Below are 14,734 nucleotides of genomic sequence, written 5' to 3'. Positions count from 1 at the left end.
TACGGCCTTTGTGATTCAGAGGTCATACTGAAGGAATTGGGACAAAATCTAAGCTTTAGTGTAAAGAGCGAGGTATCGACGAGGGTTGAACCCCCTCATATACGCAATAAAAACATGCGAAAATAGATGCTCGTTACGTAAGTTAATTCGTGAGTTGCGTATATTTTTTACAAATGAAAACGTTTGTAAAAAATTAAAAGTTCTTGTTGCTTTTTTAAGTAATCAAAGACTTGGAGGGTAACTAGGCCTCTTCCCTCGCTCCTTTTTTCTCAAAATCTTCCGATTAATTGCAATTAATTAATATGCAAATTTCGTTTTAATTATTTATGTGTGGAGAGCCAAGATCAAAACATGCATTAATTCAAAAACGTCCAGAAATTAAATTAAAAAACAAGTTTTTTTTTAAATGAAAGTAAGGAGCAACATTAAAACTTAAAAATAACAGAAATTACTCCGTATATGAAAGGGGCTTTTCCTCCTCAACGCCCCGCTCTTTACTACTGACTACTGAGTTTTTCTACTGAAAGTCAGGAGCACCATTAAAACTCAAAACGAATAGAAATTATTATGCATATGAGGGGTTTACCTCCTCGTAATTCCTCGCTCTTTACGCTAAAGTATTTTTAGTAATTTCAACTATTTATTCTACGGTCTTTTTGATTCAGGGGTCATTCTTAAGGAATTGGGACAACATTTAAGCTTTAGTGTAAAGAGCGATGTATCGAAGAGGGGTGAACCCCCTCATATACGCAATAAAAACATACGAATATAGAAGTTCTTTACGTAAGTTAATTCGTAAGTTACGTATATTTTTTACTAATGAAAACGTTAGTAAAAAATTAAAAGTTCTAGTTAAGTAATCAAAAAATTGGAGGGCAACTAGGCCCCCTCCCTCGCTCCTTTTTTCCCAAAATCTTCCGATTAAAACTATGAGAAATTCATTTAGCAAAAAAAAAAATAAATATATAAATTTTATTTGAATTATTTATGTGCGGAGAACCAAGATTAAAACATGCATTAATTCAAAAACGTCCAGAAATTAAAAAAAACAAGTTGTTTTAAATGAAAGTAAGGAGCGACATTAACACTTAAACGAACAGAAATTAATCCATATATGAAAGGAGCTTTTCCTCCTCAACGCCCCGCTCTTTACGCTAAAGTTTTTACTGTTTTAAAAAGTAGAGTTAAGAGAAAGAATCAAACTTTAGCCTAAAGAGCAGGGCGTTGAGGAGGAAAAGCCCCTTTCATATATGGAGTAATTTCTGTTCGTTTTAAGTTTTAATGTCACTCCTTACTTTCATTTAAAAAAAACTTTTTTATTTTATTTAATCCCAATTAAAAAGCGGTATGTGGCTAGAATTTTTACATGAGAGTGGAAAAACAATTCTTTTAGTGTGATGAAAAATTTACACCAATATACTTCATAAAATGTTTAAAATATAAAAAGCATAAAATATACTTCGCAGGACAAAATGTTTGTGTCCCTGAGTTTCACATTGGCAGTTTCTTAATGAATCAAGCAATTTGCTTGATTGAGTTGCTGGGTTGGAGTCTTGCCGAGTTGAATTTGGGGTGAATGGAGTTTCGCTTGGATTGAGCTTTACCGGGTTGAATTATGTATGTCTTTAATGTTGTGTAAATTCAGTTTTGCTTGGTTAAGTTTTTTCTGGGTGAATTTCGCATGCTTTGTTTTGTGTAAGCGTTCAGTGATTTGGCGAGTTTGGTGCTTCTGGACGTTTTAGGACGTGTCAGGAGACCTGCACAAATTGACTTGATAAAGTTGTTTTCCCAGATTCGACCATCTGGGGGGCTAAAGGGAGAGGAAAAATTAGAAAAATGAGGTATTTATAACTTACGAGTGGGTGATCGGATCTTAATGAATTTTGATATTTAGAAGGACATCGTGACTCAGAGCGCTTATTTTAAATCCTGACCGGCATTAAGCCTCTGATTTTCCTTTTAAATCAATCTATTGATTCTTAGAATTTTGTTAGAGCTCATACCATATGAGCTCTTGTCTCTTAGCTCTTCTTGCCTCGTCACAAGTGCCATATGAGCTCTTAGCTCTTGTTAATGAAGACAGCCATCCAATGCACATTTCAAGAGATCATGCTTGTAATAATCTTATCAGCAATACAATTTCCCACTTTAGGGCCAGAGGGTGTTAATAGTGTCCAAGATTTAGAACCAAGAAGAAGAATGCTAAATATTCATTTTTTTTTTCGAAATGGTGTTACCTCGTCATGTCTAGTCTAATCTGATACCAGTATGCTTAAAGAGATTATTTATTCGTAATGTGTAACAAAAACTGGGTGACATTTGATATTGATATATCAGACAGAATATCAACGTTAAAATACTTTAGATCGTTAGATCGATACGTTGGATCCATCGAAAAACAGCCTCTTCTCAGGATCCAAACATGATCAAATTTCTCTAGCGGGAAGGAGTCTGTTAAACTTTTTCATCCGGCTATCTTCTTGAATAGGCTGTTCAATCTCAACTAAACTTAATGAGAGGTACCAGCTAATGTCTTAGTTTTTACATTTAGTCCAAAACCAATCTGAACTCTTTGGAAGGGGGAGATTCGGGTGCTGAAAGCTGAATTTGGGTGTCGAGGGCTGTTACCTCCCCAACACCCCGCTCTTTACGCTAAAGTTTGACTCTTTCTCTCAGCTCTACTTTTTGAAACAGTAAAAAACTTTAGCGTAAAGAGCGGGATGTTTAGGAGGGAACAGCCCCTTTCATATACGGAGTAATTTCTGTTCGTTTAAGTTTTAATGTCGCTCCTTACTTTAAGTTATAAAACTTGTTTTTTTATTCGATTTCTGAACGTTTTTGAATTAATGCTTGTTTTGATTTTTGCTATTGCATATTTGGAAATTTGCATTTATTTTTGTGGCTAAATGGCTTTCTCATAGTTTTGATCGTTCAGTTTTGAGAAAAAAAGAGCCTAGTTTGAGGGGGAGGAGGCCTAGTTACCCTCCAGTTTTTGCTTTCGTAAAAAGGCAACTAGAGCTTTAAATTTTTTGCGAACGTTTTTATTAGTAAAAATATATATAACTTACGAATTAACTTACGTAACGAACTTTTATATTCGTGTGTTTTTTACTACGTATATGACGGGGTTCGCCCCCTCGTCAATCCCAGCTCTTTACACTAAAGCTTGAATTTTGTCCCAATTCCATAAGAATGAACCCTGAATCACCAAGTCCGAACTTTTATATTCGTGTGTTTTTTACTACGTATATGAGGGGGTTCACCCCTCTTCGATACATCGCTCTTTACACTAAAGCTTAAATGTTGTCCCAATTCCTTAAGAATGACCCCTGAATCAAAAAGACCGTAGAATAAATAGTTGAAATTACTAAAAATACTTTAGCGTAAAGAGTTAGGTATTAGGAGGAGTTGAACCCCTCACATGCGTAATAATTTCTGTTCGTTTTAAGTTTTAATGCTGCTCCTTAATTTCAGTTAAAAAAACCTTTTCATATTTATTTTTTTAAAGATGCTAGAAAATCCTGTGCTTCCTTCATGGAAATTCTCTTCCCCCATGATAAATTCCTCCATGGAAAGTTCCTCCACATAACCTCCTTCCCTCACCCCCTCCCCCTTCCAACAAAAAAACCTGAAAACGTCTGTTCACTTCCCAATAACCATTACTATATGTAAACACTGGTCAAGGTTTGTAACTTGCAGCCCCTCCCACAGGGACTGTGGGGGAGTAAGTCGTCCCCAAAGACGTATTTATTAGGTTTTTCGACTATGCTGAATAAAATGGCTCTCTCAGAATTTTGATCCGATGACTTTTAGGAAAAAAGGAGCGCAGGAGGGGGCCTAGGTGCCCTCCAATTTTTTGGTCACTTAAAAAGGGCACCAGAACTTTTAATTTCAGTCACAGTGAGCCCTCTTGTGACATTCTAGGACCACTGGGTCGATACGATCAGCCATGGAAAAAAAACAGAAAATAAACGAAAAAAACAAATAAACACGTATCCGTGATCTGTCTTTTGGCAAAAAATACAAAATTCCACATTTTTGTAGATAGGAGCTTGAAACTTCTACTGTATGGTTCTCTGATACGCCGAATCTGAAGGTGTGATTTTCGTTAAAATTCTATCACTTTTAAGGGGCGTTTCCCCCTATTTTGTAAAATATAGCAAATTTTCTCAGGCTCGTAAATTTCGATGGGTAGGACTAAACTTAATGAAACTTATATATTTTAAATCAGCATTAAAATGCGATTCTTTTGATGTAACTATTGGCATAAAATTTCGTTTTTTAAAGTTTTGGTTACTATTGAGCCGGGTATCTCCTTACTACAGTTCGTTACCACGAATTGTTTGATTGAAGTAGTTTTTGGAATTATTTCTTCTAACTCGAATGGTTATTGGTCAAATCTGTGTTTTTTTAGGAGAGGTGTGAATTTCTCGGGGGGAGGGGGGCATGATATACCATTTGACAGTGAAAGCCTAGACGAACGTAGTTAAAAACAGTTCAGAGTTGCCACATTGGCCCAGAAGAAGAAAAAAAAAACTGTTTAGGTTTTTGGTAGGATTTTTTTTTCATTTTCGGTGCCGATGTGATTCAGCACCGCTGATCTTTTCAACAAATGGCTGTAAATAAAGGCAATGAATACGATAAACAAATTAACAAAAGATAATATAAATAAAACGAACTATAAATAAGATAAATAGAATGTAACGTATATAAAACTTGAATAAAATTATAACAGTCTTAATAAGATTGAATAAGATAGAAAAATCTTAATAAGATAGAAATATCTGCGCTCATTTCAGGGTGTAATCGTCAATATAATAAAAACACAAAATCGATGAGGAAAATAATTTAAAACAAATAAAAATAATGAATATAAGTACGAAGTAAAGAAATTAAAATTAAAAACTTTCCTTGAATTGTTATCTAACTTAATTATATCCCGAGAATAGTTTTGTGCTTGTTCAAGAAGGTTAAACAATAATTTGAAACTCTGATAAAAAAACAAATACATTTATACAATTACCATTTGGGCTATCGATGTTTTACGATTAAGAGTACTTTAGCAATGTCTTGGAGATGTTGCGTTATCTAAATATTTCGGTGACCTACCCACTAAAACAAGACATCTTCCGGAAGAATTTCACACGATTGAGACTCTATTCACGATTAAAACAGGATCCTTCTAAATAAAGATAAAGTTAGTGAAAAAATTTCCTTCCGCCACTTTATTTTTTGGAAAATTTGTTGGTACTGGGGAGATTCAAATACCCAATAATCTTCATAAAAGTTTTACCTTAGTAATTCTGAAGGGATTTGATTTTGTAATCAAATAGTACTACAGTTCCAGTCTTGAAATACCTCACTGTACTGCTCCTGGCCCCTTCTGTAAGTCAAATTCTAAGAAACAGTTTGGCAGTACTATTTAATAATGCGGAAAAAGAAACGCCGTAGAACCTTTCAGACAAATCTAACTTAAGATTTTACGCTAGGTTATTTATCTTTTTGGAGCAAATCTTGTCCGTAACGTGAGCAGTGCCAAGTAGACTTAGGTCTGCACAGAATTTTCCGTTACGTTATGTAACCTTTTGTAGCAGATCTTGTCCGTAACTTGAGCAGTACCAAGTAGACTTAAGGTCTGCACATAATTTTACGTTACGTTATGTAACGTTTTGTAGCAGATCTTGTCTGTAACGTGAGCAGTGCCAAGTAGACTTAAGCTCTGCACAGAATTTTACGTTACGTTATGTAACCCTTTGTAGCAGATCTTGACAATACTGTGAGCAGTGTCAAGTAGACTTAAGCTCTGCACAGAATTTTACGTTACGTTATGTAACCTTTTGGTAGCAGATCTTGTCCGTGACGTGAACAGTGCCAAGTAGACTGAAGTCTGCGCAGAATTTTACGTTATGCTATGTAACCTTTTGGAGCAGATCTTGTCCGTAACGTGAGCGGCACCAAGTAGACTTAAGGTCTGCACAGGATTTTACGTTACATTATGTAACCTTTTGTGGCAGATCTTGTCCGTAACGTGAGCAGTGCCAAGTAGACTTAAGCTCTGCACAGAATTTTACGTTATGTTATGTAACCTTTTGGAGCAGATCTTGTCCGTAACGTGAGCATTGCCAAGCAGACTTAAGCTCTACGTAGAATTTTACATTATGTTATGTAACCTTTTGTGGCAGATCTTGTCCGTAACGTGAGCAGTGCCAAGTAGACTGAAGGTCTGCATATAATTTTACGTTACGTTATGTAACCTTTTGGAGCAGATCTTGTCCGTAACGTGAACAGTGAGTGACAAGTAGACTTAAGCTCTACACAGAATTTTACGTTACGTTATGTAACCTTTTGTAGCAGATCTTGTCCGTGACGTGAACAGTGCCAAGTAGACTTAAGCTCTGTGTAGAATTTTACGTTACGTTATGTAACCTTTTGTAGCAGATCTTGTCCGTAACGTGAGCAGTGCCAAGTAGACTGAAGGTCTGCGCATAATTTTATGTTACGTTATGTAACTTTTTGGAGCAAATCTTGTCCGTAACGTGAGCAGTGCCAAGTAGACTTAGGTCTGCACAGAATTTTACGTTACGTTATGTAACTTTTGTAGCAGATCTTGTCCGTAACGTGAGCAGTACCAAGTAGACTTAAGGTCTGCACATAATTTTACGTTACGTTATGTAACGTTTTGTAGCAGATCTTGTCTGTAACGTGAGCAGTGCCAAGTAGACTTAAGCTCTGCACAGAATTTTACTTTACGTTATGTAACCTTATGTAGCAGATCTTGACAATACTGTGAGCAGTGTCAAGTAGACTTAAGCTCTGCACATAATTTTACGTTACGTTATGTAACGTTTTGGTAGCAGATCTTGTCCGTGACGTGAACAGTGCCAAGTAGACTTAAGCTCTGCGTAGAATTTTACGTTACGTTATGCAACCTTTTGTAGCAGATCTTTTCCGTAACTCGATCAGTGCCAAGTAGACTGAAGTCTGCGCACAATTTTACGTTATGTTATGTAACCTTTTGGAGCAGATCTTGTCCGTAACGTGAGCGGTACCAAGTAGACTTAAGGTCTGTACGGGATTTTACGTCACGTTATGTAACCTTTTGTGGCAGAACTTGTCCGTAACGTGAGCAGTGCCAAGTAGACTTAAGCTCTGCACAGAATTTTACGTTATGTTATGTAACCTTTTGGAGCAGATCTTGTCCGTAACGTGAGCATTGCCAAGCAGACTTAAGCTCTACGTAGAATTGTACGTTATGTTATGTAACCTTTTGTAGCAGATCTTGTCCGTAACGTGAGCAGTGCCAAGTAGACTGAAGGTCTGCATATAATTTTACGTTACGTTATGTAACCTTTTGGAGCAGATCTTGTCCGTAACGTGAACAGTGACAAGTAGACTTAAGGTCTACACATTATTTTACTTTACGTTATGTAACCTTTTGTAGCAGATCTTGTCCGTAACGTGAGCAGTGCCAAGTAGACTGAAGGTCTGCGCATAATTTTACGTTACGTTATGTAACCTTTTGGAGCAGATCTTGTCCGTAACGTGAGCAGTGCCAAGTAGACTTAAGGTCTGCGTAGAATTTTACGTTACGTTATGTAACCTTTTGTGGCAGATCTTGTCCGTAACGTGAGCAGTGCCAAGTAGACTTAAGCTCTGCACAGAATTTTACGTTACTTTATGTAACCTTTTGGAGCAGATCTTGTCCGTAACGTGAGCAGTGCCAAGCAGACTTAAGCTCTGCGTAGAATTTCACGTTATGTTATGTAACCTTTTGTTGCAGACCTTGTCCGTAACGTGAGCAGTGCCAAGTAGACGGAAGGTCTGCACATAATTTTACTTTACGTTATGTAACCTTTTGGAGCAGATCTTGTCCGTAACGTGAGCAGTGCCAAGTAGATTGAAGGTCTGGACATAATTTTACGTTAGGTTATGTAACCTTTTATAGCAGATCTTGTCCGTAAAGTGAGCGTTGCCAAGTAGACCTAAGCTCTGTATAAAATTTTACGTTAGGTTTTGGAACCTTTTGTAGCAGATCTTGTTCGTAACGTGAGCAATGCCAAGTAGACTTAGGTCTTCACAGAATTTTACGTTAAGTTATGTAACCTTTTGGAGCAGATCTTGTTTATAACGTGAGCAATACCAAGTAGATTTAAGCTCTGCATAGAATTCTACGTTACGCAAGTTTAATTTACGTTATGGAAAAGTCGAAATAGTAACAATAGAATGGAATTTCATGATGAACAATAACTAGGTTAGATGAACAAATCATTAGTTTTTTCCTAAAAAGCCTTCAGGCTCCATCAGGGCTTGAACCTCTACATTTTTCATTTTTGTATAGTTGGCTTATGAAAAAAGTGATAATTTTAGATGGTGATATAATGGTTTTATGGGTTTTTTCGTTACTCTAGTATGAAAGAACTAGTGTAACTGTGTAAGGTTTTAGTATTTTAACTTAACCACTTATCATAGAAAAGTATGCATACAATGTGAAAGCTACTTAATATCCTGACATAAACTAATTTTGTTTGTAGAAACGAAGGAGTACAAAATAAATGGTGCTCATGAAAAAAAACTCCGACGCATTCTTTTGTCATTTTATCATTGTAAAACGTACTAGAATGCCTATGTATGTCTACACAGAAGAACCTTCGGACGTGCAAACCTATAAATATTATTATTTCGTCAGTTCTTTCCTCAATCTGGCATAATTTCCGTGCAATTTGCCTCTTTTGACAAATTCTCTAGAATTTTGGGTTTTTAGAACAAAGTCTTGCTTACGTGCTTGAGAAAACAATATTTTCTATATTTCTTAAGAGAGACCTTATTTAGATCCCCCTATATTTCTAAGGGGATCTCCTTTTTTTGTAGAGAAGAAGCCAATTTTCATGAAATATAAGATTAAAAGATAAAAATAGGCCATCCACTTAATTTTTTTTCAATTTAATTTGAAAGCAAGTGTTAAATTATTGATCCTTTTTATGAAGAATAGACGAAATAAAAATCTCCTGTATTATCTGCTATAGCTGAATTGACTTAGCGCTTGCGCGAAATTAATTTGGAATCTACGGGTTTCAGTCCAAATACAATTTTAATTCTTCGGGCATAATTTTAGAAGCCAGATTTAATTTTGGAAACTTACCCGGTATCTGAGTGTAGGTCTTAAACTTTCAATACTTACCAAATACTGTTTTCTTTTACTATCAAGGCCGTATCCAGTGGAAAGGAGGGGGATGTTAAAAGTTTGACCTCCAACCCGTAATTTTCTTCCGACTTGTAAAAACGTAACAAAATGCATAAAAACAAATTGTTGATGCGCTTTTTAAAGTTTCCTTTTGTAAAAAGCCCTAAAAAAATACTCCCCTCTGAACACAATCCTGGATATGTCCTTTCTTACAATCATTATTATTAGGTATTATTCTCAATGTAAAAATATGCCGATTTAAAAGATTTTTAGATATGTAACAGAGAGGGAAAACACATTTTGTACAATTTATTTCTTTTCCAGAGATGTATACCCGAATTCGTGAATGCAGCTTTTGATTTGCTCGTCGAAGTGACCAATACCTGTGGTGAATATGGTCCGACCGAATATTGTTCACAAACTGGTGTTCGAGGTCCATGGAAAACATGTGAAATTTGTGACTCTCGTATCCCTGAACTGGCTCATCCTCCCAAATACCTAACAGATTTTAATAACAATGATAACCTGACTTACTGGCAATCTGAAACTATGTTTGAAGGGATACAATACCCGAATCAGGTCAATTTAACTTTAAGACTGAGTATGTATCTTTTGATTTGTGTCTAATTTATTTCCCTTTTTTTTTTTTTCTGACACTGTTGTGTTATTGAATCAAATGTGAGGTTGAATAATATTTTGGATTCCATAAGGAAAATAATTTGTCCAACATATATGTAATTTTAAGCCAATTTTGACAACATCCCGTCATTCGCTAATATTTTTTCTCTTCTTTATTTTTTTTTTACTAATTTCATTAATTATTTAATTTATTAATTAATTTTGTCTGTTGAACGTACTGTTGCATTTGAATTTAAAGTTTTATTGTCTTCTGTGTATCCATATCGCTGTGGATTAAGATGTCTGGTCCATTTTTTTCAAATTTTATAAGTGACAAAGTTAGTGTATTTAAGTTTTTAGCGTGAACATGTTTTTCAAGCTCGAACGATAGTTGCATTCGTAAAACGTACAGTTTCATGTACGACCTCCGTCTTTGCGCAAAAAATTATGTACAGTAGTCTTGAAGCTAGCCACGCTGAAGCCATTTCCTCAATCTTCGCCTAAGGGGTGCTGACCTCCCGCCACCTGATGTACATCTCAAAGTACTACGGATGCCAAAATTACATCACACTTGGCACACTCCCCAAAACTGTTGGCACAATTTAGCCCGACTTTGAACGTGCCACCTGGTGCACATGATTTCAGAGAGAGAGAGAGAGGGACCTCTCAATCTTGGCTGATCTTCTCTAACATTTATCAAGTTAACACCTCAAAAATTGCAACCATTGAATAGAGACCCAATAGAGGAATGTATCCTATTTTTTAACTAATCATCCTTAAAAAGCGGGCTTAACACTTATGTAGAAGGGTACGGAATCACTCTTGGTGAATGGTGATTATGACCTGGCCTGTCCTTGGTTTCTCTTCTCAATGACTGGATTTGTTATTTTTTTTTCTTCTTAATATTGCACGGGTATGTAAGAAATTTTGCCCAGGCAGAAGATCGGGGGAGGGTGGGGTCGACCCCAGTCTTAGAACACCAAAAAATAAACAAAAAGGACCGAATTTTGCAAACTTGGAAAAATAAACAACTTTTGTCACTTATTTTTCGAAATCTTGGCCCCAACTGACCCCTTGCAATTTTTTTTGTTCGCAAAATGCTCTGACAAAAAAGAGGTTTTTTCTGTTTCTCAACAGATAATCCTGGAAGCCCCTATATACAGCATGAAGGAAGTATTTTTAAGTGGCCTAACTAGGTCGATTTGCTCGTACGCGGAAACAGCAACTGGGAAATTCCTAATGAAATCTTTGAAGCATTTCTAGCTAATACAAACTCAGAATTTGCAACATTTTATCCTTAGGGCCTCATAGCTAGTAGAAAATTGTATCAACTAAAAAAAAATTAAAGAAATTAATATAACAGGCTTGAAAGATAGTATGAGGTCGATGTTGCAAAATTAATCAAGGTCTTAAACGATAGATTGTGACCGGTACACATTATTAGTTATTTTTCATACTCAGTAGATGTGAGCAGGTTTGAATATGGAAGGGGGATGCCGAGGGATATTAAAAGCTTTTCCCTTCAGGAAGAGGTTAAAAATGTAGTGTTTTTTTTGTCCCGAAATTTCTCCCGAGTATTTTAGGATATTCTAATATACTGATTAATTTTAAAGTTAGTTAATAAACCCCATCCAAAACGGTTTTGTAAACTATATTAAATTATTCTTTATGCGTAGCAGGTACACATGAGGTCGTACCTGAGAGGAAGAAGAGATATATTTTTTTTTTTCTTAGAAAGGAGGTTACAAACTTGAAAAAAAATCCAACCTATGTCCTTTTTCTGATGTTAGTGCATTATAGGCTGTTTCGTATCGGACATTCCTTATTGTTTCTCTGCCAGCAGGGATTTATCGCAAGTGATTCTTTCTAGGCTAAATGTATAATGTTCATGCAATTTTCCCATTCTTTATTCGTTTATAACATAGAATCTATTACACATATCAATTTATGAATATGGGTCATTGTATTGTGTTCAAATTTTGGAAAACAATGTCTCCAGATGTTTCCAGATTTGATTTCATGATATCATGGAATTTCCTTTCCGGTATACCTGGCTTTCCCCTAAGAGGTTTCAAGAAGTCTGTTTTTGGTTTGAATGTATCCAAGAGGAAGGTTTGAACTTAGTGTTCATCCCCAAAGTTCTCAAGTTTAAAAAAAATGGAGGAACGATTCTTTGAAACTTGGCAAAAAAAAGAGGTGTCTGTAATATTTGCCCCTCAAGAAAAATTGTATCGTTTTACTCGTTTCTCATGTAAACTCGGTTATCGTTCTAGGTTGGAAAAAAAAAAGGTCAAGCCAACTCAGTTGGCTAAGAGGCTTTTTGGAGCAAGGGTATCGCGACTTGGAACAACAGAAAAAAGTCCCAACAGTATTGCTTTTCAAGACTTTCTCAAAACTGTTTTATTTCTTTTCAGAAAAATCTTTTGATATTACATATGTACGACTGAAGTTTCAAAGTCCAAGACCTGAAAGTTTTGCGATCTTTAAAAGAAGTTCTGAAGATGGACAGCTGATTCCATATCAATATTATTCGTGAGTTTTCTCGTTTTTTTTGTTTAAATTTAGATAGCTGATCCTGTTGATGTAAATTGTATATTTCTCGCTGCAGTATATGTTTCAAAATATTAAAAAGAAGAAACAAACAATATAGATAGTGTTCCTTTGTTACTAAAGAACAGAAAATCAGTCGAAATTTTGGGTGAACCTAGTTTATCTTGCTCAAATGCTATGTGGGTTTGCACTTTACGATTGTATATACTTCCTAAAATTTTGGAGACTGCAAGTCATAATTTATTTATTTAAAGTGAAAAACATGTATTTACGCGCCAGTGGACGGTGCATTAACTTAGCTGAATCTTATTTCATATTTTTCAACGTAAATAATCTTGAGGGCTCTGTCTACATTATTCCTTAATTAAACATATTCCTATTCCACCCTGCTGGGTGGATTAATACCATTGGTCTCTCTTTCAATTGCAATCATCAGTGGTTAAATAATGTTGGTTGTCAATTCATGTGACCAAAGCCAAATTTTACGGGTTAAGTCATTAATTGCTTCAGGAATTCAGAGAATTTTGTAATTACTGATGATAGTGAAGAAATTGATTGAATATTGAATAATCAAAGTTAATCTGCAAGAGGTGCTGACCTCGCCTAGGGTCAGTAGAATAGCTCGGTGCTGATTAGAAATGATCAAAAACTGAAAAGAAGTTGCACCTAGAAGAAAAAAAATGACATTCTAAAAATCGATAAAATGAATGATTAAAAAAAGAAACAAATAAACATAAATTTATATATGGATGCTACTATGGGGAAACAGCAGATAGACACACTGAATTTTGTTGCCGAGCGTTATATCTTGCCAAACTTATCACTTATATCTTAACACTTAGCATAGGATTATCGTAAATATTTCAAACTAGCAGTAAGATTTTACAGGGGTACTCAGACTTTTTACCGATGGAAACAATGGTTTCTTGTCTATTTAAATTCTAACATCATGGTATCCTATTCGAAGTACCTGATTTTCACTGAAATTTAGTTTTGAAATTACCTTGTTTAATTTTTTTTTTTTGTAAGAAAACTCTAAAATATAGCCTGCTATAAGTTGTTTTCTATAAAAGCGACGTGGAAATAGAAAATTTCCAGGAAACGTTGAAATTCACATTTATGAATTTAGTAAATGGAAAGTACTACTACTATTGATGTTCAAATTAAAGACTATAAAATCAGTAGATAAATTGGACAAGATGATAGAACTGTTTACTTCATCTATTTGGCTCTACCGTCCAGAATTTTCGTGTTTTTGTAGTGTAGGCATGGTCATGGCGTGAAAGTAGTTTATTTGCTTAGAAATAATTTAGAAAAAAATAGCATAGAAAAAACCATTAAGAAAAAAAGAAATAACTTAGAAAAAAATTTAAAGGAAGGAGGATCAGAATACTATTTTCTCGAGCTCGAAAAAGAATTTATAAGGAATTGTAAACCATTATTGTCTATGATATGGTCTTTTCTTAAATTAATATGTCCTATTTTCACGTTATCTTATTTAAAATAACACGTATGTATGAAGGCAGTACATACAGTTGAACTCCAGCGGAAGCAGTGGAAACTCCAAGAAGCCAAATTCTTTTTTATCAGGTCTGAATTTAAGCAATTAAACAAACGTGTACATGCATAATTTTTTATTTATCCCTGAAATTTTCCTCGAAAACGGGACAATGACCTTTCTGACATAAAAATCGATGTAGATAGGTCATAATTTTGGAAAAATTTGTTTTAAATCTCATTTTGTAAATTCTGTTTCGTATGAATGACGTCACAAATACCCAGATGTCCAGTGCCCTAATGGTTTTACTTTCCATTTATTTGATTTTAATTTGATTTTGTTTACTTTTTTTTGATTTGATTTTGTTTTACTTTACTTTTTATTTGATTTTGCAAATCAAATAAAAGCTAAGTTATTGTTTTGCGAACGATATTAAACAGCTGTCTTTATTTCCATCTTGCGAAACTTGGTATCCTGGTAATAAGGTCCATATCAGCCATTTAGATTATCAGTAAGGACGTTAATCTAATAAAAATTGTATCTATAGTATCAGATATGTATATTAGGCATGTATACTAGATGTCTTAGGTGCATACAAGTCCAGTTCACTGGAGGGGAAGAGGCCCCATATCCCTCCCATTTTTTGTCCCCCCTCATTATTTTAAATATTTGATGATGAAAGGAAGATAATATATCATGTTTGAACTTCCATAAATTTTTTATTCCTTAAACAATCATTTATTTAATCCTTATCTATTAATACATTTTATTATTTTTCAGGATTTTTAGTACTATAGTGGAATTGAATGAATGAGTGAAACGAGTTGACGGTTAAAATCATAATCGAACTTTTATTAATTTTCTATTTCTTCAAGGATGATTTCATT

At 34.9% G+C, this 14,734-nt stretch overlaps 1 protein-coding gene across 1 annotated transcript in view; it reads left to right on the top strand.

Moving 5' to 3' along the window:
* LOC136027153 (laminin subunit gamma-1-like) overlaps window positions 1-14,734 on the top strand; it is a 119,919-nt gene that overhangs the window by 10,036 nt on the left and 95,149 nt on the right. The window contains exons 2-3 of the mRNA XM_065704135.1: window positions 9,506-9,782; window positions 12,214-12,331. Coding sequence (XP_065560207.1) covers window positions 9,506-9,782; window positions 12,214-12,331 — 395 coding nt within the window. The remainder of the gene's footprint in view (window positions 1-9,505; window positions 9,783-12,213; window positions 12,332-14,734) is intronic.

The sequence above is a fragment of the Artemia franciscana genome, chromosome 5 (assembly GCF_032884065.1).
Source record: "Artemia franciscana chromosome 5, ASM3288406v1, whole genome shotgun sequence".
Classification (NCBI taxonomy): domain Eukaryota; kingdom Metazoa; phylum Arthropoda; class Branchiopoda; order Anostraca; family Artemiidae; genus Artemia; species Artemia franciscana.
The sequence above is the reverse complement of the archived record's forward strand: the minus strand, read 5'-3'. Positions and strand labels throughout refer to the sequence as shown.